Source organism: Antechinus flavipes, chromosome 3, assembly GCF_016432865.1.
Source record: "Antechinus flavipes isolate AdamAnt ecotype Samford, QLD, Australia chromosome 3, AdamAnt_v2, whole genome shotgun sequence".
In the NCBI taxonomy this organism is placed as follows: Eukaryota; Metazoa; Chordata; class Mammalia; order Dasyuromorphia; family Dasyuridae; genus Antechinus; species Antechinus flavipes.
In genome coordinates this window covers 78,413,577-78,440,409 of record NC_067400.1, presented here as the reverse complement: position 1 = coordinate 78,440,409, position 26,833 = coordinate 78,413,577, and the positions used below count along the sequence as shown (strand labels likewise).

General features: G+C 36.5%; 2 protein-coding genes and 2 non-coding genes across 7 annotated transcripts in view; 3 read left to right on the top strand and 1 right to left on the bottom strand.

Annotated features, from left to right (window-relative positions):
- Nucleotides 1–16,498, bottom strand: part of NDUFS1 (NADH:ubiquinone oxidoreductase core subunit S1) — a 29,185-nt gene extending 12,687 nt beyond the window's left edge. The window contains exons 1-8 of one of the 2 annotated variants that reach the window (XM_051983706.1): nucleotides 16,319–16,498; nucleotides 13,858–13,989; nucleotides 12,611–12,675; nucleotides 11,864–11,955; nucleotides 10,714–10,821; nucleotides 6,228–6,304; nucleotides 5,176–5,257; nucleotides 4,950–5,080 (exon numbers count right to left, since the gene is read on the bottom strand). In XM_051983706.1, the coding sequence (XP_051839666.1) occupies nucleotides 4,950–5,080; nucleotides 5,176–5,257; nucleotides 6,228–6,304; nucleotides 10,714–10,821; nucleotides 11,864–11,955; nucleotides 12,611–12,671 (551 nt within the window). In that variant the 5' untranslated portion in view covers nucleotides 12,672–12,675; nucleotides 13,858–13,989; nucleotides 16,319–16,498. The remainder of the gene's footprint in view (nucleotides 1–4,949; nucleotides 5,081–5,175; nucleotides 5,258–6,227; nucleotides 6,305–10,713; nucleotides 10,822–11,863; nucleotides 11,956–12,610; nucleotides 12,676–13,857; nucleotides 13,990–16,318) is intronic. The other variant, XM_051983705.1, reaches the window with a different exon arrangement.
- Nucleotides 16,499–16,876: 378 nt separating this feature from the next.
- EEF1B2 (eukaryotic translation elongation factor 1 beta 2) lies at nucleotides 16,877–20,642 on the top strand. Of its 3 annotated transcripts, none has more exons than XM_051983708.1 (6): nucleotides 16,877–17,095; nucleotides 17,555–17,677; nucleotides 18,571–18,700; nucleotides 19,083–19,149; nucleotides 20,225–20,350; nucleotides 20,436–20,642. In XM_051983708.1, the coding sequence occupies exons 1-6, from the start codon at nucleotides 17,016–17,018 to the stop codon at nucleotides 20,588–20,590; spliced, it is 681 nt and encodes a 226-aa protein (XP_051839668.1). In that variant the 5' UTR covers nucleotides 16,877–17,015; the 3' UTR covers nucleotides 20,591–20,642. The 3 variants fall into 3 exon arrangements, with proteins under 3 accessions (XP_051839668.1, XP_051839669.1, XP_051839670.1); XM_051983709.1 differs by lacking the exon at nucleotides 16,877–17,095 and adding an exon at nucleotides 17,854–17,940 and having other exon boundaries at nucleotides 17,579–17,677; XM_051983710.1 differs by lacking the exon at nucleotides 16,877–17,095 and adding an exon at nucleotides 17,849–17,940 and having other exon boundaries at nucleotides 17,580–17,677.
- LOC127558501 (small nucleolar RNA SNORD51) lies at nucleotides 18,927–19,005 on the top strand. Its single transcript, XR_007952880.1, has one exon. It is a non-coding gene; the product is annotated as a small nucleolar RNA SNORD51 (small nucleolar RNA).
- LOC127558509 (small nucleolar RNA SNORA41) lies at nucleotides 19,343–19,476 on the top strand. The gene has a single exon (XR_007952888.1). It is a non-coding gene; the product is annotated as a small nucleolar RNA SNORA41 (small nucleolar RNA).
- Nucleotides 20,643–26,833: the final 6,191 nt, after the last annotated feature.

Genomic DNA, 26,833 nt, shown 5'->3' with positions numbered 1-26,833 from the left:
CCTTAAACACAATATTATATCTTTCCCCATTCATTAACTTAAAAGGAAAAACCCAACATTTTATTTTCAAGAAGAACCTTCTAAGTTTAAAAAAAGAAAAAAAGAAAAGAAAAAGAAACACTGCAAAGTGGTTATTAACTCTCTATCCTACAAAGAACCCATATAGAGAAAACAAAATTAGAAATCAAAAATATAAAAAAGCAAACAAACATTTGGCTCTAAAACTTTTTTTTAATAATAAAAAATTATCTCCACACAATTCTTTCTTTTTTTGTGGAGTTTTTATCCAAGCAACTCATTTGGCAATCGATACCTTCTCAAAACCCTGAAACAATAACAGCAACAACTCTGATCTACAGGTAATTACTTTAGAATTTATGAAGCACTTTTCTTACAACCCTATGAAATAAGTATGGCCAGTATTTACAGAGGAGTCAACCAGGTTTCAGAGAGCTTCTTTCTAGTCACCAAGTGTCAAAGCAGAAAATCAAACCTTTTCCCACTATAGGGCTTGTCCTTAGATTGTCCATATATTTAAGTCTCACATCTCCAGCTAAATTGTGAGGTCCTTTGCACACACCACTACGTAGATGTAGGTACATGCTGTCTAACCAAGTGAATGCCTTCTTAAAGGCAGAGACTATTTTCACTTTTTCTTTGTAGTTCAGAGCAATGCCTGACACACAGTAAACACTTAACAAATGTGTGAATGACTCCACTACTGAGCAGTCTTTGCATATAAAAGGCACTGAAAAAATGCTTATTAATATCTGAATTTGATTGAAAATCCAATGTAAGTCGAGCAAGTCATTTAGTAACACCTGACATTTTTATACCACTTCAAGAGTTGTAAAGCACTTTAAAAATTTTTTAGGGTAATTTAATCTTAACAAAAATTCCACAGAGAATGTATTACAAGTATTATTTTTTAAAAAAGAAAAATTTAGGCCTGAGGTACCCACAAAAACACAAATAAGTTCTAAGTAGACAGGGGATGCAGAGGTGATTGAACACTTGTTTCCCCTGGTCTGGTGCTTTTTCTAGCATGTTTTTTTTTTTTTTTTTTGGATTTCATCTTCTCCATCTATATAATGGGAATATTTGTAACTACTCTGCCTAGCTCACAAAAAAATGCTATATGAATATTTAATTAGATCAAGAGACACTTAAGTACTTCAAAGATTTATAATTTCAGAGATGAGGTTTACTCATAAATCCTTAAACTTAGAATATGGTTTTCAACAGTTGCCATGACCAAAGAAAGTTAGTCCACAGACAACCTGGTGATATATGTGAAAAGTTTAAAAAAAAAAAAACACTCTGTGTGTGTGGGAGTGTAGAAATAAATTATCGTTGTTTTATTTATGTGGCTTTGGACTATTTTGGAGTCAACAGATAAAAGCCAAAGAAAGCAAATACATAACCAAGTTGTTCTAATAGCCACATTATATGCACTATTGCTTCTCTTTATCATCTTAAACCATTTTCTCTCCCTGAAATGCCACTTTGTATCACTTACCTAAATCACTCAGCTTAAAAATCTTACTTCCACTTAAGCTTTCACTTGGCCAATTCTGACTTTATGACCTAGAACTTTTAATATTTGAATGATTTATGCATTACACAGAAAAGTGTCTAGATGTTTACAAAGTGAGCCTATTTTCCCCCTTGGATCTTGAGATATATATATATAATTTTTTTTTTTTAATGCACAAGATATTTCCAAATGAGTCATGTTGTGAAAGAAAAATTAGAAGAAAAAAGTGAAAATATATGTTTTGATCTACATTTAGTCTCCATAGTTCTCTCTGGATGCAGATAGCATTTTCTATCCCAAGTTGATTGGAATAACCTTGGATCACTCTTACTGCTGAGAAGAGTTCTGTCTGTCATAGCTGATTACCACACAACATTAATCTTATTATGTAAAATGTTTTCCTGGTTCTGCTCACTTCACTTGGCATCAGTTCATGGATGTCTTTCCAGGCTTTTATGAAATAAGCCTGCTCATCATTTCACTAATTTTGATATTTTTAAGGAATTATTTTCTTCACTATTTTTTGCATCTCTTTGGCCAATTCTCTTTTCACAATTTTTTTGCACACTTTTCACTCTCCTCCCAGTTTTTTCCTATGCCACTCTTATTTCATTTTAAAAACATCTTTAAAAGTCTCTTTTTAATGACAGGAAGATAATGAAAAATGTTGGAAGGGATGTGGTAAAACTGGAACGCTAACACATTACTGGTACAACTGTGAACAGATCCAACATTTCTGGAGAACCATTTGGAACTATGCCCTTTGGTTATAAAACTGGGCATACCCTTTAATCCAGCTGTCTCACTAGATATCATAAAAAAGGGAAAAGGACCCACATGTGCAAAAATGTTTGTAGAAAGTGAGTGGATGTCCATCAGTTGGGAAATGGCTGAATAAATTATGGTATTTGAATATTGTAAAATATTACTGTTCTATAAGAAATGATTTCAGAAAATATTTACATGAAGTATGCAGAACTAAGAGAACACTTTACACAGTAACAAGATGATCATGTGATGATGAACTGTGATGGACTTGGCTCTTTTCAACAATGCGTAATTCAAGTTAATTCCAATAGACTTGGGGGATGCCACTGGCATCTAGAGAGAGAACTATGGAGACTGAATGTGGATCAAAGCATATATTTTCACCTTTTTTGTTTTGCCTTTTTTCCCCCCATGACTTTTTCCCTTTGTTCTGATTTTTTCTTATACAACATGACAAATACGGAAATGTTAAAAGGATTGCACAAATTTATATCAGAGTGCATGCTGTCTTGGGGGACTAGGAGAAGGGAAAGAGGGAGAAAAAGATGCAACTCAAGATTTTGCAAAGGTGAATGTGGAAAAATATCTTTATATGGATTTGGAAAAATAAAATATTACTGAAAATTAAAAAAAAAAACCAAGAAAAAGCAAAAACAAAAAACCTTTTTTGCTCTTTTGCTAGGAATAGACATGTCCAATCTGCATTTTTTCTTAGAGCTTTGCTCATGGTCACTGTCTTCTTTTGAGTCTGTTCCTTAATATTCCATCACCAGAGTCGCATTCTATGATCAGATTCTTTGGTTGTTTGCCCATTCTTCTAGCCTATTATTTGATTTTGGACTTTATATTATTTGTAGGGATTTTCTCACTTGGGGAGGGGAAAGAGGAAGGAAGAAGGAAGAAGTCTGGCTTGAGCTTCTGTCTTCTATGTCCTTCTGATACTTCAACAGCTTAGTCTGAGAGCTTTCACTCTCAGTGCTTTTAAAGTGAGAGGATCTGAAGTCTATTCATTGTTCTCTTGGTCTGAATTCTAAAAGTTCCTGACGCGATCTACTCCAGCTAGGTTATATCATCACTGTTAGCCTGCTGGAAGGTTCTGCAGGTTCAATGACTAACCTATTGATTTCACCATGCTTTTGGTTCCTACCCTGCTTTATTCCCCCACAGGTTTATGTGAAGGACTAAAAGTTACCAGAGTTCTCCCCCTCTGTCCAGCTCTCAGAATCAGAGCCATATGGCTTTCTTTTGGGAACTTGGTCCATGTTCCACATACAGGTAGGTTCTCTGCCACAAGTAACCTCTACATCCTGAAGCTGTGAAGCTGACTAGGACAGTGAGCGACACAGCTGCCAGATGGCACATTTCTTGCTCCTCATGCTAGCACAGGGATCCCTTGGCATCTCTTTCCACTCGGCTGTTTCATCCCCTTGCCATTCCTGGATGCTACACTTCTTCTCTCCGCTAATACTGTAAAATATATTGCTGGTCAGCTTCCTCTCTAGTGCCTAAAGACCTTTCTATCTTACTAAGCTGCTTCTGGAGGAAAAATGACTCACTATGATGCCTCATTGGTTTTCTGAATTAGAATTTAATTTGATGCATTTTCTAGGTCATTGCAAAGGAAGTTGTGGTAAAGCTAAGGCAGAATTGCTACTTCTCATTCAGTTATCTTGACTCTGCTCCTTCCCATTCCCTACTTTCACTCTAAAGCCTTCCTTAATGACCCTAACCCAGGGGTCCTAGGAATTCTTGAAGACCAGTCTGTACTACTCATTTGGCCTTGGGTACATATATGCCTTTCATTTTTCATATGTCCTATACCTTATACCTTGAAAGGACCCTAAAGCCTATTTCTATTCTAAATAAAATATCATAATAACTAGTAGCATTAGAAAGAAATACAAGTATATATCAAAGTTATCTTCACATCCTGGTGTGCATAATAATAGTGCTTTGTCAATATGGTTATCAACACATTTTCTAAATTGAATGTATACTCTGGCTCTCATATGTCATGGCTAATTCTCTTAGGCAAAATTCTTGATTTATGCTGACTATATTATAGGTAGACAACAGTGAAATGTTATTAAGTTTTTTATGATTATTTTTTCCTATTTTCTTCTCATTTTTAAATAACTCCCAACAATGGAATTTCATCCAAAAAAAAAAAAAGAAAAAAGAAAAAAATCCACCTAAACTCTCATGCCATCCACTAAAATAAACTAGTATCACTCACTCAAGAAGACAGAGGAGATGAAAGTGGTTTTAATTAAAGCACAACATCTCTCTTCCTTTCCTGGGTCTAAAGCAATTCTTTTCATATATGCTAATTCATTCATTTCAGAGAACTTTGTTGTAGCAACACTATTTCATATTCAGGTCCTCCAAGTTGTAGAATGACTTCTTGAAATAATTAATACTTTTTTTTTTAAAAACCAACACAGCCAAAATTAGGAGAGAAATACAATCACTATTTTAAAAATTATTCTACTGCTAAACAATCCAGAAACCTTATAGAATTTATCAGGGGACTTTTACCTATAGAAAATTTTATTTTCCACTATTATTATTCCAAACACATTTTATAAACACTAAATGAACAAGGAAATTAATGGATGAGCCATAAAAAATGGAAAAAAATTACCTGATACACCGAGTGCACTGTATACATCTAGTCATAATGGTCTTTACGAGTGGACCAATATTCTTGTCTTCTACAGCACGTTTTCCCTCTAAAAATCTGCTTCTATCACTTCCAAACATCATTGACTGGTCCTAGATTAAGTCACAGGAGACAGCTAAACAAATGCACCTAATAAAAATCCAATCTGAGAAAAGCTCAATAATTTTTATAGCATTAGATTACATACCTGCAGATCACATTCACCTCCCTGATCACATATAGGACAGTCTAGTGGGTGATTTGCTAATAAAAACTCCATTACACCTTCTCTGTAAAAGAAAAATAACATGTACAATTAAGCAAATAATTATCATCATCCTGCACTTACATGTTACTTTTCTCCCAAGGACATTAAAACATTTCACGTATACTTATTCCTCAACATTTAAGGGACAGACACTGAACCTGTGATTTCAACAGCACATAGAATTCCCAATTGAAGGAACTCCCTCTACTGAAGTAGATTTATACTTTCCTTGGAACTTACAGTCTAAGAGAATTGCCCAGAGCAAAGTTTCTTAAACTGTGGATTATGATCCCATTCACGGTCATATACCGAACGTGGGGGCTGCAAAATTGTCAATGTTTGATTTGTATATTTATTTTATAGATCTATCTATGTATCTGAGGTCACGTAAAAATTTCTAGGGTGAAAAGAAGTTGCAAATGGAAAAAGTTTAAGAAGACCTGGCCTTGAGCACCAAGATGTTAAGTAACTTGCCCAATGTCACAAACCAGGATGTATCAAAGTTGGGCCTTCATATTCCTGGCTTTGGCTCTGCCTCTCCAGCCATTACGCCATGCTGCCTTTTCTTGACCCAGAAAATAGGAAATTCTTTTTAAAATTTTATGTCTGTTATTAAACATGAGTCAATACAACTATTTATTTTAAAAAATTATACAATGTAAAAATAGTGAAGGCACAGAACCTAAAACTTCATTGAAAAACACAGAAAACTATGACCTGTAACAACAAAAATGAGCATTCATGTCTCACTTTCCCCTCACAATTACCAGTCGAGCAAACTACTTCTATTGCCAGCTCTAGCTTACTACATCAATAACTTCCCATGGTTCAATATCAACACAATTTGTTTCCCAGCACTTGCCTTTTTTCTCAATGCCCCATTCTTTCATTAACCATAAAGGTCAATTTCTAACAAATTTGAAGCTGAATTCTGGACTCATGGATCAAAAAAAAAAGAGATTAACATTCAAAATAAAGTAATAGTAAAGTACCTTGCTTTTCTGGATTTCTCTGAGTTTGTAAGGATGTTCCAACCCTTCATTACAGGCATAGCACAAGCAGCTACAGGCTGGAATTTCAATGGGAAAACCCATTAACACTTGGACCTCTCTGACAGTAAAAATGATAAATTCTCTTTAGATACATCAATGAAATATTTTACAGGGGAAAAACTGAGGCATTTGCAATCAGAAAACAAAGTAATTACACAAATTAAGTTAAATTTTCCCATCTTATTTTTTTCATTTTCTTTGGGTAATGGTAGGAAACCATTGTTTTAGTTTATTCTGCTTGATAAACAATTCAGTTCTTTGTAAAAGATATCAAAAGAGTTTCTCGGTTAGATAGCTTGAAACAAAATGCCACTGAATAAAAAGCAATACTCCCTCCCCTGCAACTCAAAAGTTTCCATATAAAATTAACCCATTAAACTCCTCTCCCTTCAACTTGTAATAGATTTCTATGAAATGCTTCACATATTAAGGCTTTTCTTGATCCTATTTCATAGGATTTGGATTTATATACAAGATCCTCTTTTAATGATGATAACTCAAATAGGTCTCTCATTTAATAATTGGTGTTTTTATAGTCATTATATGACCTGTTTCCTAAATTGAGGATGCTAGACTAAAACAGCAGACCAGCCAAAGTTCCTCCTAGGTCTAAATCTTATGTTCACTTTTATAAAAGAGTATTGAAGGAGCTGAGGGGATTAGAACATCAAGTGTCTAATTATGGAAACTGAATGAACCACACTTACTATCTTGTCTCTCAAGTCTGTAGCTAGCTCAGTTCCCTTTCTACTCAATTATAGGTCTAGTCCAAATTGTATTATTCAACTATGAGAAAACCTTATTGTACCATTTGAATCTACCCCCGTGGCTGGCAAGATGGACCATCTCTGACCTGAGGCTAAGAGATGCTAAGAATTTAGGTCTTGCTGACCAGAAACCCAGTGAGATCCAAAGATTGATGCAAGGAATTTTCTCACAATTATACATTTTAAATAACCCATGTGTCTTATTTGAAAACTGGCCTTGTACCAATTAATTATTATTTCCATGTTCTTTTGATTTTCACAAATACTTGGGGGAAAGTGTGACACCACTTTTTCTGATTTCAAGGACTTGCACCTATTTGTTCTCTCTACCCCAAATTGTAAAGTCCCTCATCTTTCCTCTAATTAGAAATCACATTACTTAATATCATATTTTAGTTGTTAAGTGTTTAATTAATTGGCATTATTTGATCATTTTTAAGGTATAAAAGTCTATCTCCCCCTATAGCGTTCAATGACAAAGCTGAGGAAGACTACTAGTCCCAATTTGTTGAGCAATTGGTATATACTGCTTAATAAGCTGATATGTAATGGAAGCTCAAACTCTTATTTCCTCAGTCATTTTATCTCTTACCCTTCACAGTATGACGCCTTTTGCAGCTACTTTTTATATGTGAAATCTGAAAAGTATTGCTAGATCACTAAAAAAAAAATTTTTTTTGAAAGGAAAAAAATCCTAACAAATAAGCTGTCAAGCAAAATAAGTCCACTCAGTAAATATGCACAAAATAATATATATGACTTCATCCATCTTGTATGTATCACTTCTGTCTGGAAGGGAGTAACATTCTTAAGAACAGATTCTCTGGAAATACAATTAAGAGTCAAGTCTTTCAGAGATATTTTAACAATGTTCTTGCACAAACTGTTCTATTCACTGTTTCACTGTTACTTAGTACAACCCAGCATTCTCTGAAATTATCACTTTCATCACAGTAATATTCCATTACATCACATAGTACAATTTGTCCACTAATCAGTTGTCTAAAAGGCATTCTAAGGCACCCTATTGTACTCTGGTTCTATTTTTCTCCCTCCCCAGGCCACCTACTAATTTCTCTTTTAGAATAAGGAAGTTTGTTTATTTTAACTATTCTACCTTTTCAACTCTTCTCTTCCATCCCCACTGTATTTCCTGTTGAGTTGATATATCTCTAGACTAAACTCTTATATGGTTGTTCAACCTTCCTTTGTCCATTTCAGGCAAAGGATTCATCAGGTTCCAGCTCCTACTTTCTCCAGATTTGCATACTTTTCATTTCATCTTCCACAATTATAAGAAATTTCAAGTTTCAAACTCTTCTTATTGTCCCTCCTTTAATCCCACTTCAAACTCTCTGAACAGAACCAGTGTACCAAGTTCTGCTTCTCTTCTGTTAGTGGTCCTTGAAAATATTAAAGTTAAAGGAACACATATGTTTTCTCTTGTTAGGAAGTTATTAAGATATCTTCACAGAGTAGCTCTAATTCCTTAAATAAATCAAGCTTATGTTTATGTTTATAACTCTTCCCCCCTCCCCATAATCAATGCTGTAGATTAAGTCATTTTTGAGTCGTAAGCCTTTTCCCTTTGCCTTCTGGCTTTTAACAGATGATGTCAGGTCTTGAGTAATCCCGCCTCTAGTTTGTTAGTTCTTGAACTGCTTCATTCTGGATGCTTATACTTTTTTTGATGGGTGAGTTCTCAACTTTTTTCAAGAAGTCCAAATATCCATTTTTTTTTTTTTTTGGTAGAAAGAGGGGAGGAAAAGAGGAGGGGTTAAGGCTACCTATCTCACCCAGGCTTAAAGTGCAGCCCTCTGATAGGCTCAGGCCCAACTCTTTTCCTTTTCCAAGCTCTGACCGCTTACCTCTTCTTAAGTAAAAGGGCCTCTCTCTTCCCTCATACTCCAGGCCTCACTACCTCGATGCCAGACTTGGTGCAGACAACTGATTATCTTGGTTCATTCAAATTCAGAACTACCCAGATCAAGCAATTCAGACTACATCCTGCTTCCTGAGTAGTAGGGATGGGGTTTGTACCATCACACCCAGCCCAATGATTCTTAAATTATATCTCTAAAAAACATATATGCATTTTTAACAGATCTCAGACTTTATTTTGTGCTGTCTCATGAAATTACTGATCATGGAGCTTGATCTATTCTAGTGTTCAGGAAGTACATTTCTTGAGTAAGGTTTAAAACTTTCTCTTCTAAACTATTTATTTTCCTTTCAATTCTTTCCTTAAGAACTTTTATTTCTTGATGTTTTGTTTCATTTTTTTTAGGTATTTATGTATGTAATATTTGTGTAAAGTCCATTTTTTTCCCCCATTAAGTCTCTATTTATAGCTATTATGGGTATCTCTAGGGTGATGATAATTTTGAATACTGGTTTTGTTTTTTTTAATTTACTTTTCTCTCCAGCTTATGTCCCTGAAGTGGGTCCACGTTCAGCTCTCTATATGCATTTGTGTGGGCTGCTCCTTCTTGCTTGGTCTCTCTTTAAATTTCTGTCCTGACTATCTGTCTATCTCGGGGGGGAGGAGGGGAGGGGGGGAGAAAAGGGGTGGAGGGAGGAGCCTCTTCTTAACCCCCCAGATCTTTGAGGTTTAGTGACCCCTGGGCTGGAAGTTCTCTAAAGTACTTAAAACTCCCGCATGCCAAGGAATATTTAAGTGTCTATAAAGATCAAGTAAACTGAACTTCTGATAAAGGTCCACAAATCATTAATTTCAGGGACAGAGATAAAAACATGGTGCTAGGTATTTTGATTAAGATTTGAAAGCAACACAGGATCATAATTTAGAGCTGAGAGGAAATCTAAGAGGTTCTCTAATCCAATCCCTTCATTTTATAGATGCAGCATTTGAGGATCAGAAAAATGAATTGTCTTAAGAATACATAGGTAGCAGAACTGACATTTAAACTGGGTCCTGACTCTCAACAAGTGGCCTTCCATTACAATCCACTGTTTCTTGCTATAGCTACTATTTAAAGACTAGTGGTAGCTGGCCTTGAAATCTGTTAATCCTAGACAAGTTACAAACCAGGACTTTTTTTTTTTTTTTTTTGCTGAGGCAATTGAAGTTATGTGACTTGCCCAGGGTCATACCGCTAGGAAGTGTTAAGTGTCTAAGGTCAGATTTGAACTCAAGTCTTCCTGACTTCAGGGCTGGGGCTCTATCCACTGAACCATCTAGCTGCCCCCAAACTAGGACTTTTTAAGTGGAAATTTTTTTGTTTTCTAACCTTAGGGGTTGAATTGTAGATTTGTAAAGACCAAAGGAAATGACTCTCATTGGAGTTGTGCTGTTCACTTTTGGAATGCATGGTCTATATGGAAACAATGCTCCTGTCGCTCTTTTCCTCCTAGTAGCAAATGAAATAAAGAACCCAAACATGCTTATAACATGGAGAACTCAACTAGGAGTAAGAAGAAATCATTTCAACCAGGTCCCACCACTTAATAGCTAGATGACTTTGGACAAGTCATTTCAGAAAATTAAAGCTATTTTCTCAATCTGTAAATTATAATGATGCCTCCTGCCCACCCAACAAAGATCACTTTCACTCAAAAACATACTATAAAGCATGATTATTTTAGGTTTTTTTTTTTTCTTCATAAAATGGAGTGCAATATTTTAAAATAACAAGTACCTTAGGGGCTTTTTCTATCTCCACAAGACACATCCTACAATTTCCAGCAACAGATAACCTTTCATGATAACAGAATCGAGGAATCTGCATGCCAACTTTCTCACAGGCCTAGGAAATAAAGAAGTTAGGTTATATAAGAAAAAGGAGTATTTACCTTCTAAGTTGACTACTACATAGAAAGTAATTTCTTCCCCCCATGGCTGTCAATATATTTGTTAGACCTTGGAACTAATGAATTCAGGTGATTAAATATTGAATATAGAAATCAATCTAAAGGAAAAAATATATACCCTTCACATCAAATAAAACTCACAAATGTAAAACCAAAAATATACAGGTAACAAAGGGAAAATATTCAAGAGGTACATGATATGGAAAACTTTTATAGAAAGCTTGCCTGGGGCACATGATTTTATGCTAGCTAAGAAAGAAAAAATACATTTACTGTCCTTTTAAGTGAAAGTCAAGTTGGTATATTTTAAACTACAAATATTTTTGTACTTTTGTTAGAATAAGTTAGAGAAATGGATATGATAGGACTATGAAAAAACAGTAATAGAATAATTAAATTTAATAAATATTAGGTATGTGGGTATGGCACTAGGGATACAGAGATAAAAAATGATCTTATAATCTGGCAGGGGAAAAGCATTTGTACTAGATAAAGTTTAGCATATGATTGAGTACAAAGAGGGGGAAGGGAGGGAGTGTAAAAGAGCAACACAAGATATTTCAGGCCAGAAATATTCCATTCCACTTCCAGATGGGAAATGAGAGAATCAGAAAAGGAATGAAGAGAAAGGCTGCCTTTGAGCTGGCACCTATTGGAAATGAAGGACTTCAAAAGATAGAGAAATGGAGGAAAAGAGAAATAATATGCTGGATACATGGAATGGAAGACAAAATGAGTTTGAATGGAGCATAGAGCACACAAAGAGGATAAAGGATAATAAATCAAGTTAGAATAAGCAGGGATAGTTTACAGTTATATTAAATTTCAATTATGTTTTTCTATTAGCTCCATAAATACTTAGACATTACACAATATCTATCAAGAAATCTTAACATCTTGAAAGAAAAACATTAAAAAATAAGCTTTATTAAATTAAAACAACAAAGAAAATGCTTAGAACTTTGAGTTCATGTTTACCTGGAGCACTGTAGTTCCAGGTTCCACCATGACAGGTTGACCATCAACAAACACTTCAATCAAGTTGCTGGCTGCTGTGGCAGTTGTTCGCACTGACCATCAAAAACATTGAGTTGGGAATTCAAGTTAACTAGAGTTGAATCTGCTATGGCATAGGATAATGGATTTGTTTACTCTAACCACTAAGCTAAGAAAAACTGATTTTAAAATACTGAATTAATACAAGAGATTACATATAACCAAAAGATACATTTTCACACTTGCCAATTTTTACATTGAGAAGTGGCAATTCTATCTATCTATTAATTCATTCTATCAGTAAATGATATTGGCACTAAGCTAGTAGGTTATCAAAACAGAATTAAACAGATACAGATATATATATATATATATATATATGTATGTATGTTGGTAGAAAATCTGATAGCTAGTTCTAGTGCCAATCTTGAAAAACTTTCTTGATTACTTTTTAGTTCATCTTAAAATTTCAAAAACATATCAATTGAGAAATATCCTATTTAATTTAGCCAATATATTTCTATTTTTGCAGAAACAAAATCAATTTTGTACTCATAATGCAATTCACTAAACATTTAAGAACCTAAAAGAAGACATTTTTAGAACTATTTACACATATAGGAAATTCTAAGTTATTTTTATGATTTAACAGAGTTGAACAGTTTAACTCCACATATTTATTAAAAAGCATTTTTCTTCCATAAGAACAAACTTAAAAAGAATACTCACCACATCCTTTAGGACACTGAATAAGGCCAGTTAAGGCCTTCCGTACAGGTAGTCGTAACATGTTGCTAAAAAAGAAGCAGAAATTTTAAGGTTCTTTGTAGGAAAATATTCTAATAGCTAACTTTTTTTTTTTTTTTAAGATTTTTACACCTTTACTTTGTAAAAGTTCATACTGCTGAATAACAATTCCATTAAAATGTTATAAATAAATTTTATATAACAGTACATACTATTAAATAGCTATGATTACTTTAACCTTCAGCTAAGTGAAATGAAATTACATGGCAAATTAAAAGAGATGATTAAAAAACCTGAAGTACTATTTATTTTAAGTAGCAATATTATTAAATACTGAATGCTGTTTCTTTGAAACGAAGGAACTATCATTCACAAAGCTTTAAAGCATATAGCTTCCTTCACATACAATATTCTTTTAGCCAAGAATAGGATTGTTCAATATCATGAAGGACTCTCTTAAACTATGTACTGAAAAACTTTCCATACAATAACTTCAAGGCACTTAAAATTTAGCAACTATGTAGGACTTTGAAAGGTCAATAAATTAAAACCTTAAAAAATCAACTCTCAATATACCACATGTAGATTATCAACTGAATTTTTTTTTAATGCCAAAAACTAGTTTTCTTCCTCTTCCCTACTTCTGAAGTACTTCTCCTAAATTAGTAGGTATTTGCATATATGGAATGCTTAAAATAGTTATAGGATCTACTTAAAGAAAATATAAATTAAGAAGCTAAGGTTTTTTGTACAAAGATACTGTTACAAAAAAAAAAATTTACTTTCCAAATCAAATATAACAATTTAAAAAATGAGTAGTAGTATAAATAATCAAGAGTCAGCTAGATACAAAGTTCAGTGATTCATGATTTAACTGTAGTGGACGATCTACAGACTTCAACCTTCTATGATTCGCCAAAAGCCTAAATTGCTGTGGCTGAATTAAAAACAAAACAAAAACCACAACTTGATAAATTTCTCTGGCACTTAGCAAGTATGGTCCTTTTGACCATCACAATTAAAGCCTGTCTGTTCTTCTAGCATGCTTACTGGCATTTGCCAGAATTTGTGATTCAAAGTCATTGTCACAGGAAACTTGATATTATCTCTTTGCCACCAAAAAACCTTCAATGTCTGTATAAAACAGCATGGAAAAATAAAGACTTCCATTTACAACTCACGGCTCTTTTGTTACACAGTCCCTATTAAGGTCAGAGAAGCATTTTTACCTCACTACCTTTGAAGGGAACTGGTGATGCAGTGTACTAGGCCTGGAATCGGGAAGATGTATTCAAATCGAGCTTCAGATACTTTCTGTGTGGCTCTGGGTAAGTCAATTCACCTCTGCCTTAATTCTTCAACTGTGAAATGGAGATAACAACAACAGTACCTACTTTCCTAGGCTGTTGTTAGAAACAAATGAGATATTTGCTTTAAAAAGAAAAAAAAAAGTGCTTAGCATAGTGCCAGACACATACATACTAAGAGCTAAATAAATGTTTATTCCCTCTTCCCAACTTTTAGGGATAGTTTAATTTTTCTGTAAAATTCACTCACAGCCTATTCTTGGCATTAATAACATTTGTGCAGTATTTTGCTGTTTACAAAGACTTACACATTATCATCTCATTTTAACCTCCCAACAATCTTGAGTAGTATTATGGCTATTATTTTTTTCCATTTAATATATATATAAGGAAACTAGTATGGCCAATTAGTTTCAGAGGTAGGATTCCAAACCAGATCTCTAAAATTCAAACAATTTTTATTAAGAAAAATTTGTCTTTTAAAAAACATTGTCTTATATGAATCAAACAGAAGATTCAAATTATGGGCTAAATAGGATTTTCCAAATCAATGTTGTTCCCACTTAAAAATTTTGATTTCATCAGTAAAGCGATATCAAAATAATTATAAATTTTTGAGTACATATTTAAACATAAAGTGAAAATCTCATTAAGCCCAAATCTCTACTCAGAATTTATAATCTATTATCTACTCACTTTCCTCAGGGCTGACTTCTGTAAAATAAACTTTTTTTTTGTCCTATTTAGTTAATCCTACCCAGTTCCCATAAGAAGTTGCTGTTATTTTAAGCATACCCATATTTCCAAGTAAAAGTTATCTGCCTTTGGGTCAACTCTCCAATAGGTGGGAAAAGTAAAAACTGAATTACAATTCTTCAGCATTTACTGAGTTCTTTCCATATTTTTCCTACTGTATTTCTAATTTTGTTTTCACACTATTCATCAATTTGTAGAAATTATTTGTTATTACATAAAATGCCACCAGAAATGTGAAGATTTTTATAAAGTGTCAAGTACAATGTCATACCCAGTTTCCCTCAAAAGTCTTCCCTGACCAATTCAATAAGTATTTACTAAATGACAATCTATGCAAAGCAACTGGAGAGACAAAGATCACTCTCTCCATCTCCCCAAAAGTTTATGTTGTCAATAGACAAAGCCTGCAATTTGTTAAACACAGGAATTATTTTGTATTCTCTCTCCCTTTCATAGTTCCTAATGCAATGCCAAATGATCCTACTCCTTCAAAGAATAGGAGATGCTGATGGGACATTTGTGACATTTTCAGAAAGGATACACAACAAAGTCGAAGGAAGTTGTCTGTTTCCTCATGTATCAAGTAAAGACCTGATAAATCATTTAGGGTTCCTACCAGAGCAAACTGTCACAATCTCTAAAAAATGATTTGTGTAATAAATTCAATCACTGAAAACCAAATCGTTCCTAGCCCAAATCCTCCTTAATTTGCAATAAGTTTTGCTCTCAAAAGGTACTGATAATGACCCGATAAATTCATCTTTCCAGAATGGTGAGGCGTCCTCCCAATCAAAGAATTCTGCTCAATTCAATATTTTGGTTACTCAAGAGTATTTATAAAGATTACCGACGGGGGCAAAAACCCAAAATGCAAAGAAATATATGGTGGGTCACGAAGCTCCTAAGTGAGAGAGAAATCTGGACTCCGGGCTTCTAGATTCCCGGCCCAACACCTGGGAGCTGGAACAACAGGTTCATCCTCTCTTTACTCTGTATGATTCTGGACCAGTCTCATCACCTTTCTGGATCTCAGTCATCTCATCTGTTGAGCTTCTACAGTAGATACTGATTGATAATTAAATTTTTTACCCCACGTAATTCAAAGTCAATCCCGGTGCTCTAGAGCAGTCACTGGGCCTCGCTCGGTATAAAAGGGGGCGATCGGGCTGAATGACTTCAAGCTCTCAGCAAGGTAGTCAAGTGACGCCAAATTCTCGGCCCCTCTCCGGAGGAGTGATCCCCTGGAGAGGTTCCTTGGCCCTAAAGGTTCCCCTCCGGGAGATAGGGGCTGGCCCCGGCAAGAGGCTGTGACGTCCCGGCAGGGCCTCAGGACCACAGGCCGCGCCGCCCTCCCCGCTGTCGGAGGTCACCCAGGTCCGGGGCCTGACCCGAGGCTAGTACGTGACCCCGGATCTAGGCCAGGCTGCGGCCCCGCTGCTCGGCCTCGGAAGAGGCGCACGAGGACCAAGGGCATCTGCGCCGCCCGGCCGTAAGGCTCCGCGGCTCGGAGGCGGGGACTCTGGCTGACCTGGACTCAAGGACAAGAGGAGGCTGAGGCTCTGCGGGCCGAGGAGCCGGCCAACACGGCGCCCCTCCAGCCACCCTCCCTTCCTACGCTCGGCCTTACCTTCTGGGGGGGCAAGGGGAGGCGTCGGCACCGTTGGGCCTGCAGGACCGGAGCAGCCCCTCAGTTACCCCGTCCTTTATTCTCTATGGCGGCTTCGGCAATTTCCGTCCACCGGTACGAACTAAACCAGGTTAAGGGGAGAAAGCCTTCGGCAATTTCCGGCCTGTGGGGAGGGGCCGGACTCGGACATGTCAGTCAGGCGACTCTGGAGGAGGCGGGGCCAGCCTGGTTCGGCAATCTTCGGAGCCGCGGGCTGACGTCTCGGTAATCCTCTATCCCAGGCTCCCAGAACTTCGAATGTCTCCGGTGCCTGTGAGAGATACTGGAGGAAGGCGAAAATTTTCGAAATGACTATTTTTATTCTTTCCTATCTGCCCACTGGGGAAACAAGTGCCGGGAGAGTCACTTGAGGTTTTAACACTAAATTAATGAATTGTAAAGGCCAAATGGGGGCGGGTACTACAGAGGACTTTGCCCTTTGAACTCCGCCCTCCCCTTCCTTGCGTGGCGCAGCGGAAGGATACTCACACTGACCTATATAAGGAAGGTGCTGCGTGCGCGCGGTCCTTTTTTTTACTCGGCGGCCGGCGCTAGTGTATTCGCACGCGGCGCTCTTTTCCTCTCCCGGGCTGAGCTCCTCAGTCGCCGCCGCCGCCGCCGCCTCTGCCTCTACCCAGTCCCTTCCGCCACCATCACCATGGGCTTCGGAGATCTCAAGACACCTGCTGGTTTGCAGCATCTCAACGACTTCTTAGCGGACAAGAGCTACATCGAAGGGTGAGCGAGGACCGCGAGGCCTGGTGGGTGCAGCGCGGGTGGTCGATGACGGGCTGGCCCGGCCTGATGAAAAGCGGGCTGGAGGGCACCGTTGGGGAGGAGGAGGAAGAGAAACGGGCATGTCCGGAAGGTCACTCAGGAGTGGTGGGTAGGTAAAGGAAGCCGCTGCGGTCTGGGCAGAAAGGCCTTGGAAAGGACACGTGGCCGAAGCGCCGCGGGAAGGGGGCGGGTCCTGGCTGGGCCGCGCGGCCCTCGGAAAGTCACTGCGCCTCAGCAGATAGAGGGGTGAAGTTGCACACTCCAGTGACCCCGGACCCTGATTCTGCCCCACGTGGGCGCCGTCTTGAATCTTCTGCCTTCCCGGAGACAAATTTAAACAACCTTTTAGCTGTCTCCGCCCCTAGGGCGACCCCGTACTCGGCATGCCGACTGCTCCTGACCCCCCTCTTGGTTCCGCAGGTACGTGCCGTCCCAGGCCGACATTGTGGTGTTTGAAGCCGTCTCGGGTCCGCCCCCCGCCGAGCTGTACCACGCTCTGCGCTGGTACAACCACATCAAGTACTACGAGAAGCAGAAGGCCAGGTGAGGCTGGGCCGACGAGTGAGCCGCGCCCAAAGGAAAGCCACTTAGAGAGGATTTTCACATTCCACATCTGACCTAGGCCATTCTAGTTGTGCTGAGATGTTGTAAGCTAATTAATTGCTTGTGCCACCTTGCTAGGCCAAGAGACTGAAGTCCTCCATTTTTTCACAGAACAGGTAGAACATGGACAACAGCAATTCAAGTTTTCCCCACACTGTCCTGCCAATATGCCTCGACCCTGACCTGGGGGGGCCACCTCTGGGGTGAGAGGGGTAGTTCATCTATGGCTCATTCATTCAATCCTTGGCCATGCTTCTGAAACTGCCAACAAGGGTGTAAGTTTGGGGAAATGGACAACCAGTTCACTAAGAGCGCAACTGAACATACTGTTATGAAATCTCAAACAAAAATGTTCATACTGAAAGATTAAATCATAGTGAGTATCCCATATAATGTCTCCCAGGGTAGCAGAGTGGTTTGGGTGTGAGGATATTTCAAAAGTGAAAATATTTACATGGGGTAAAGTAGAAATGTTAGTTTGAGTACTAAAATTTTATTGACATAAAGTAATGCTAAAGTTATCCTGTTTATAGAGAGTAAGAGAGAGATTCATGCACTTCCCCCATGTGGTATAATTACAATTCCTAAAAACTAGGTCAAAAGTAATCCATTTCAGCTTCTGAATTAGGTTTTAACAGAAAATGCATCTTGATTGTTAGTATTGGAGAAAATGCTACTTTTTAGGTCTTATATTTATTACTTTTCAAATTGTTGAAAAGGCTTATGTGAGACCTTGGCAAAAGTCCTTAGTGCTTTGATACAAATTTGATTTCATGACCTCAATTTTAGCATTTGAAGTTAAATTGAAAGTGATAGTATATTTTTCTTTTAAGCTTGCCAGGAAAGAAGAAGGCTTTGAGCAAGTATGGACCTGCTGATGTAGAAGATACCACTGGAAGTGGTGGAGCTACAGATAGCAAAGATGATGATGACATTGATCTCTTTGGGTCTGATGATGAGGAGGTATGTATGGTATTAAGTAGAATGTGTTGATAACAGAAGAAAAACTTGGGGGAAATCCTCAGATACAGGATCCTTTTTAAATGGATTCAGTAGTTGGCAGCTAGTTACTAACTGTAGGATTATGTTTTCACAAATAAGTGATAGTGGGAACACTGATGTTAATTTTGGGTGTGTTTTAGAGGGGTTCAAAAAAAATTGGATGATACAGTTATATAATAATTTAATACTGGCTACATGATGAATAAAATCAAATCACCATCTTTCGGCTGAATTCGTGATGGAATTGCTTTTTTTCTGATTGGCTGGTCTATTTTCTATGTGAATTGTTAACTAATTTTAATAACAAATTAATGCCCTGAAACGTATTTAATTCTCTTCGCAGGAAAGTGAAGAAGCAAAGAAGCTAAGAGAAGAACGCCTTGCTCAGTATGAATCAAAGAAATCTAAAAGTAGGTTGTCTTAATGCCCCACCTTACAAATTATAGTTCTTGAGAGGGAAGCCGGAACATGTTATAAACTTTGTCAGTAAAGTTTTAGTACTCAGAACTAACATGATTACTTTACTCCATGTAAACTTGAAGCTTCTGGTTGCACCAGCCCCTGCATTTCCTATTGGAATTCTAAGAGATAGAAACAAAAAGATTCCACAGCTACTGGTCTGCAGCTGCTTTCATCTGTAGCAGTTGTTGTATTCCACTGTGGAAGAGAAACTGTTACACTGTTAAATCTCCTCTTTCTAATACAAAGGAAGTGGGTTCCTTGTGTGACAGACATTTTATTAGGGAAAGTTAATACTGAATTTTTTGGCAATCTCGTGTTATAAAATAAAAAATTTATTCTGTGTTCTGTTAGAATTTAGCTCTAAAATACAGTAACAATTCATGGTTATAATTATGGCACTGTGGCACATCAAGACATTAATCAAACAAATTTTTTATTTGGTGGCCATAGAACTAAGAATATGGTAAGAATAAGAATATTCTTAGTTCTTATAACTTGAAAGGGCACACGTATATTGTATCTAGGATATACTGCAACCCATTCAACATGTAAAGGACTGCTTGTCATCTGGGGGAAGGGGTGGAGGGAGGGAGGGAAAAAATCGGAACAGAAGTGAATGCAAGGGATAATGCTGTAAAAAATTACCCTGGCATGCATTCTATCAATAAAAAAGTTATTTAAAAATAATAATAATAACTTGAAAGGTTCGGGATAACTTTCTGCTAGTTGATCTTAATCTTTCCAATTTGAATAGTTTGAGCAGTGTTTTAATCAATTAGATGTCATTAGTTTATTTCTTCCACAGCTGAGTTCCTTATTAGAACAAGAAGCTGTGTGAAAAAATGACAAATCCTTCTCAGTATATAGTTCTGTGGGGGGAAATTAGGTACATAAAATAGAAAATGCAGATTACTGTTTAGTAGAAGGGAAGTTTCACTGGGGAGAAGATTGCATTTAATTTAGAAGATTTTGAAGAATTAAAAAAATTTACTAATATAAAGCTTTTAAATTTTTTGTCTTTAGAACCTGCAATTGTTGCCAAGTCTTCACTCTTACTGGATGTAAAACCTTGGGATGATGAGACTGATATGGCAAAATTAGAGGAATGTGTCAGAAGCATTCAGGCAGATGGCTTGGTCTGGGGCTCTTGTAAGTTGAAACATCTTAATTATTGACACCTGACATGAATTTGTGCTAGGACTGGCATCTTATCTTGTATATTTTTCCCTCCCAGCTAAACTTGTTCCAGTGGGATATGGCATCAAGAAGCTTCAGATACAGTGCGTAGTTGAAGATGATAAAGTTGGGACAGATATGCTAGAGGAACAGATAACTGCCTTTGAAGACTACGTGCAATCCATGGATGTTGCTGCCTTCAATAAGATCTAAAAACCTACCATCCTCATAAATTGCATTTAAATAAAAATATTTGCAAGCAAGACTTTTTGAGTCTCTGGTCTTAAAAGTAGTTAAGTAGGCCTAGATTTATTTTCACATTAACTTATTTTCCCCAAGCTACTTTGCTAACTTTCACTTTGCTAACTTTCATTGATTTACCATTATCTACAGGAATGCTTTAACAGATTTTCCTATTCTCTTGCAAGATTGGGGGAAAAGTATTTCCATATATTTTTGAAATAAAGGTTAAGTAATATTCCAGGAATAGGATCTTAGGGTTTGAGAACTGAAAAGCTTCAAGCCTTAGCATGCTGAATCTGATTTTGTGAGGGAAGAAAAGGAGGCTGTTAGGGGAGATGACTTGTTAAGTAGCTAAATGCTTTTTCTCTCTGGATCAGTTTTAAGCTAAGAGCAATGATCTGGGTTTAACAATTTTCTTGGCAAACTTAATGAAGTATTTTGCCATTTCTCTCCGATTTATCTTTACAGGTGAAACAGGCTTGCTCAGGGTCATGGCTAGTAAGTGAAGCCAAATTTGAAGTCAAAATGATAATTAACAATATGATGCAATTTTTATTTTTTTGGCCACTCCTCCAGCACATTGATTGATTGCTTGAGTTTTGTTCAGGGCAATAGCACCACTTAGTAAGTTGCATTGAAATAATCAACATCTAAAAAATTATCTTATTTACCACAATCCCTTTTTTCTCTCCTACACTGAGCAAAAGTCTGCAGGCTGGAAAAAATTTCCACTGGTTTTATCCAAAGCACAAGTGATGTATACTCATAAGTTGATTATCTCTGCCGGGACATGAGTTGGTATGTTTTTTTATCTTAATTATTTTGGACTCACACTGCTCATACTGCATTTTTCTCTCTGATGTTATACTTTGCATCTCTGCAATTCACAGATCTCCAAAACTTTATTTTGTCACAGCACAATCTCTTAGATTCCCACACTGAAATTTGTTTCTTGAAGGAAACCCTGCCTTAGTCTCTTTTTTTTTTTTTTTTTTTTTTTTTTTTGGCCACCACAAAGAACTCTTCTAAATATTTTATATTTATACATTTACCTCTTTAATCCCTTTGGGGGATATAGGCCTGGTAATGGGTGTGTGTGGTTTTTTTTTTTTAACCAACTTTGGGATCAGTTTCAAATTGCTTTCCAGAATGGTGACCAATTGAGATCAATAGCACAGATAAAATGACTAGGTTGTTAGTGATGGTTGGCATGGGATGCTATGGTGTTCAAATGAATTGGATTTTTTTGAGGGAGGACTAGGCAATTTCACCTGCCTTAGTTTATTTGGAACCAACTGGTTTCAGCTACCTGGCTGGACATGACCTTGCATGAAATGTGGCCTTCTTCGGCTACAGTCTTTAATAGCTCTCATTTTGACTACATTGAGTAGTACCTAGATGCTGAAGTTTTAGTTTCTTCCAAGGATGTGATGTGAAAGTGCTTTTTATGAAAGCAAAGAATAAAATGGTGGATTTCATTTACTGGAGAAGGAGAAGTCTGTCATGTGAATGTAAAGGAATATTGTATACAAGATGCAACAGAAACATACAATTCAGAGAAAGGAAGATTTTTAAGAAATAATGAAAAATGGTAACCAAATCAAGCTTAGGGAAAAGAGCTTAGCACAAAGCACTGGAAAGGGGACAGTAAGAGGTGGACCTGAACCACCACAGCATGGCTTGTTTCTACATCCACAAAATTTCTTGTATCTGCTACCTCCACTCCTAAAGCCATGAACCACATTTATGTCAACTTTGATTTGCTTGAACTACGGCAATCATTTTTAAGTTCACACTTTGGCACTTGCTTAACAAGAACAACTAACATACTGCTTACTATGTCTCTGGCTTGCTAATAGCTTTTACTGTCCTTTGATTCACACAACTCTTTAAGAGGTATGTCCCCTTATTCTCATTTTAGAGGAGAAAATTGAGGCAAATAGGTTAAGGACTTGCCCAGGATCATACAGCTATTGTCTGAAGCCAAATTTGAACTCGGGTATTAACTCCAAGCCCAGTGCTCTGAGCATTGTGTCCTCTACTGCTCAACAAACTGCTGGTTCCTTATGGCCTCTAGGGTCAAATACATACCCCTCTGTTCAACCCATCTTTCCAAAACCTCTACTTTTCAGAATCCCTCTTCCTTTACAGCTCAGAACAAATCTCCCACCCCACAAAGCACTAAGTATTTATTTTCCGTATATTTTGCCTGTCCCTCTACATGTACATGATTACATGTAAGCAACTTGAAAATAAGGGCTATTTCATATTTGTCTTTGTAAAGTACTGGTCACATAATGTTTTTTTTAATAAATGCTGGTTAACTGTCACTTGAGTAGGAACAAACAGTAGCTAATACCCCAATAGAAACTGAAGAATCAAGGAATAGAGTAAGAATGGTTAGCTTTCTTTGTTGCTAGCTTGCACCAGGAAATAAAGGCAGAAACTTAGATGCCTACCATTTAAAAATTTTTTTTTGGTTTAAAGGAATTGCTGCTATTTTTTGGTCACCCTTAAATATCCATATTGTATTAATAAGAAATTTATATTTGGAAGGGAGATTAGTTTTTTTAGCTTAGTTTTCATTTTAGAGCTAAAGAAATAGGCTCAGGGAATTTTTGACTTCCCCGTGGTCAAAAAGCAAACAATGCAGGAACAATTATATCATTCTCAATAAACTCCAGTGGCTCCCTATTGTCTCCAGGATCAAATACAAAAATACTGTTTGGCATTCAAAGTGATTCATAGCTGAGTCCCATCCTACCTTTCTGTCTTTTTGCACCCTACTCCTTGACAGGTACTTTTGAGTACAATTACACTGGGCTCCTGGGTGTTCCAGCAAGAAATCTCTTCTCTAGGTTGGGCATTCTCTCTGGCTAACTCTTAATTTTGGTGCCTTTTTTATGAATTATTTATCTTATGAATAACTTGCTTTGTTTATATTTGTTTGCACATTGGCTCTCCTATTAGATTGTAAGCTCCTTCAGAGTGGGAACTGTCTTTTTCCTCTTTTTGTATCCTCATTCCTTACTTGGCACATAGTTGATGCTTAATAAATATTTATTGATGTTTTGCATAACTACCCATGTACAAACTACATCAAATTGCCTTCTCAATGACAGTGGGGTAGGAAGAAAAGGAAAATTTGGACCTCACAATTTTTTAAATGAATATTAAAAATTGTTTCTATATATGATTGTAGAAAAATCGAATACTAATAACTCATTTAAAAATATTTGTTAATTATTGTTTGACTGATTGAAAGGGAAAACGATTTTAAAATCCAGCTTTTAGGAGTCCTGATCCTATCTTATCTGCTGAAAGGAAAATAGATTTCATTACCATCCTTGAAGACCATTTCTAGTTTTTCAATTACTCAAGAATTCAATTTCCTTTTAAAGGTCTTCTTATTTACATTGTTATAGTAATGTATATATTGTCCTTGCCTGTTCTTCATATGTCATTGTATCAATTCATAGGAATTTCTGAATTCTTTATACTTAAATTTTTTGTTTTACGATAATATTTTATCACTTTCTTAATCATGCTACACTTTTTTTCTATTTTTTTATTTTTGTTTTGATTGATTGTCAGTAAACATTTATTAAACTTACTATATCTTAGGCACTGTGCTAAATACAGAAGATTCAAATAGGGACAAGAGAGTTTTTATTTCAAAGAAACTACCTGTCTAAGGCAGAAGGCAAAACGCAAAAAATTATGCACAAACTAACTATAAAGCTAGTTAGAAGGCATCAAAGTAATGGGAATTGGGAAAAATGTGTTAAATAGGCTTTTAGCTGGTACTTGAAGAAAAGTAAGGAAATTAAGAAATGCTGTGAGCATTTTGGTATATGTTGGATCTTTATTTCTGTCTTTGACCTTCTCGTTGGGTATATCTCCTATAGTGAAATTCTTAGACTGAAGAATATGAAAGATCTATATTTCCTTTGTTTTTAATTTTTTTAAGAAACAAATTTATTTTTTTCTTCCTATGTCATTAAAAAAAAAAAATAAATTCCTTATAATAAATATGCATGGTCCAGTAAAACAAATTCCCTTTATTGACTGTATCTAAAAAAAATCTCTGCATCCCGAGTCTATTGCCTCCCTGCAGGTGGTGGATATAGAAGATTTCATCATTGATCTTCTAGAATCATTCATTAGCCATTATTTGGAGGATGAAGTCATGAGCTCCAAAGCATCTATTGAAAGAGATTTAACATTTTTTCTCCCCATTTGCTGCCAGTTACACTACTTTTATTTGTATCTCCAGCACTTAGCACAATTTAAAACATGCTGAACTTGCAGTCCAATTAAACCTTCCAAGCTTTTTCAAGTTGTTACTTATGTCTTCCCATGAAATTGATTTCTTCTCCCCAATTTTTTGTGCCCAGATTGACTACCAAAAGATTGTTTTTTTAGAATCAGATAAAAAATTGAAATGGAGAGGGCAGGTAGGTAGTACAGTGGTTAGAGCACCAATGCTAGAGTCAGGAAAACCTGAGTTTAAATCCAACCTGGGACACTTATTAACTGGATGATTCTTAACAAGTCACTTAACCCATCCCCAACCTCCTCATCCCTACCCCACCCCCAAAAAAAATCATGGAGGAAGGGTCAGAAATGTCAAGGGAAATAATGAGAATGAATGGAATCTTAGCTATATTAGAACTCTGTTACAAAATGGAAACTTTCAAAATAATTTGGGAGTAGTTAAAAATACATCAGTTTAGGAGATTAGATATACAATATATGGAAATAACGAAACCTAGTATCCTACTGTTCAATAAACACAAAGAACTCCAGTATTGAAATAAAGACTATTTATAAAAACTGTTGGGGAAATTGGTCTGCAAGTTCAGCATGAATTAGCAATATTATGTGATAAGAACAAAAAAATGATTGAATTCTCTTGGGTGCATTAAGAGAAGCAAAGCTTTGAGAAATGAAGAGATTATTTTTCTGTTTCCAGGCATTGTCAGAGTTCATCTAGATAGTTAGATTTAGTTTAGGGTACTGCATTCTAGGAAGGATATCCATAACTGGATAAACTAGAGAGCATCTAGTACATGCTACAGTTGAAGCTGCAGCTGACAATTGGGTGTCGGGGACACTGGAGGTGTATGAGCAGCCCTGAAAAGAGCTCGGCAAGTTTTCATATCAGAGGTGCTAGTCCGGCTCCGAACACCCTGTACATCTCAAAAGAAATGGGGATGTTGAGCTGGAAGAACAGAAGACTTAGGGGCAACTTGGTAACTATTTGGAGGGCTTGAAAAGAAGATTAGAGTTCTGTTTGGTCCTAGAACGCAGAATCAGGAGGAATGGGTAGAAGCTACAAAGAGACAAATTTCAGATTGGTGTCAGAAAAATTCTTAACAATTAGGACTATTCCATAATGGAATGGGTGGTAGGCTCACTTCTTGGGGGTCTTCAAGCAAAGGCATTTCATCCAGGACCTTCTCCAAGTATCCTGATCTATATCTGGCCATTGGACTCTGATGGTTCTGGCAGGGAAAGTGAGGCAGGTGACCTTGCCCAGCCCTCCCTCAGTTAAATCCAACTCATTTGCATGTCATGGCTTCACCTCCCTGATATCACGGTCCTCTTCGAGAATGAAGTATAACAAGAGCAATAACAACAAAAATCCCAATTGATAGGCACCTACATTATTTTCAGTTCTTTGTTGCCACAAAAAATGTTGCTACGAATATTTTGAAAAAATATTGGGCTTTTGTTTCTGTTTTTAACTTCTTTTAAGTATTCCTATTTTCTTTTTTAAAAATTTTCTCAAGATTCTAGTTATTTGATTTCTTCAAATGGATTTTGTTATTTTTTCTAGTTCTATAAAGTACCTTCTTAGAAGTTTAATATGGAATGAAATTTGTAAATCAGTTTAAGTAATATCATTATTTTATTTTATTTTTAATAGCTTTTTATTTACAAGTTATATGCATGGGTAATTTTACAGCATTGACAACTGCCAAACCTTTTGTTCCAATCTTCCCCTTCTTTCCCCCCACCCTCTCCTCTAGATGGCAGGATGACCAGTAGATGTTAAATAATATCATTATTTTAAATATTACATCAACATCTCCCTTCTAGGAAGACTCTTCAATTATTTGTCTTCCTTTATTTTCATAATGCAATGTAAATGTATTGATATAAATCCTGTCCATGTCTTTGTTGGTTAGCTCCCAGATATTTTGTGCA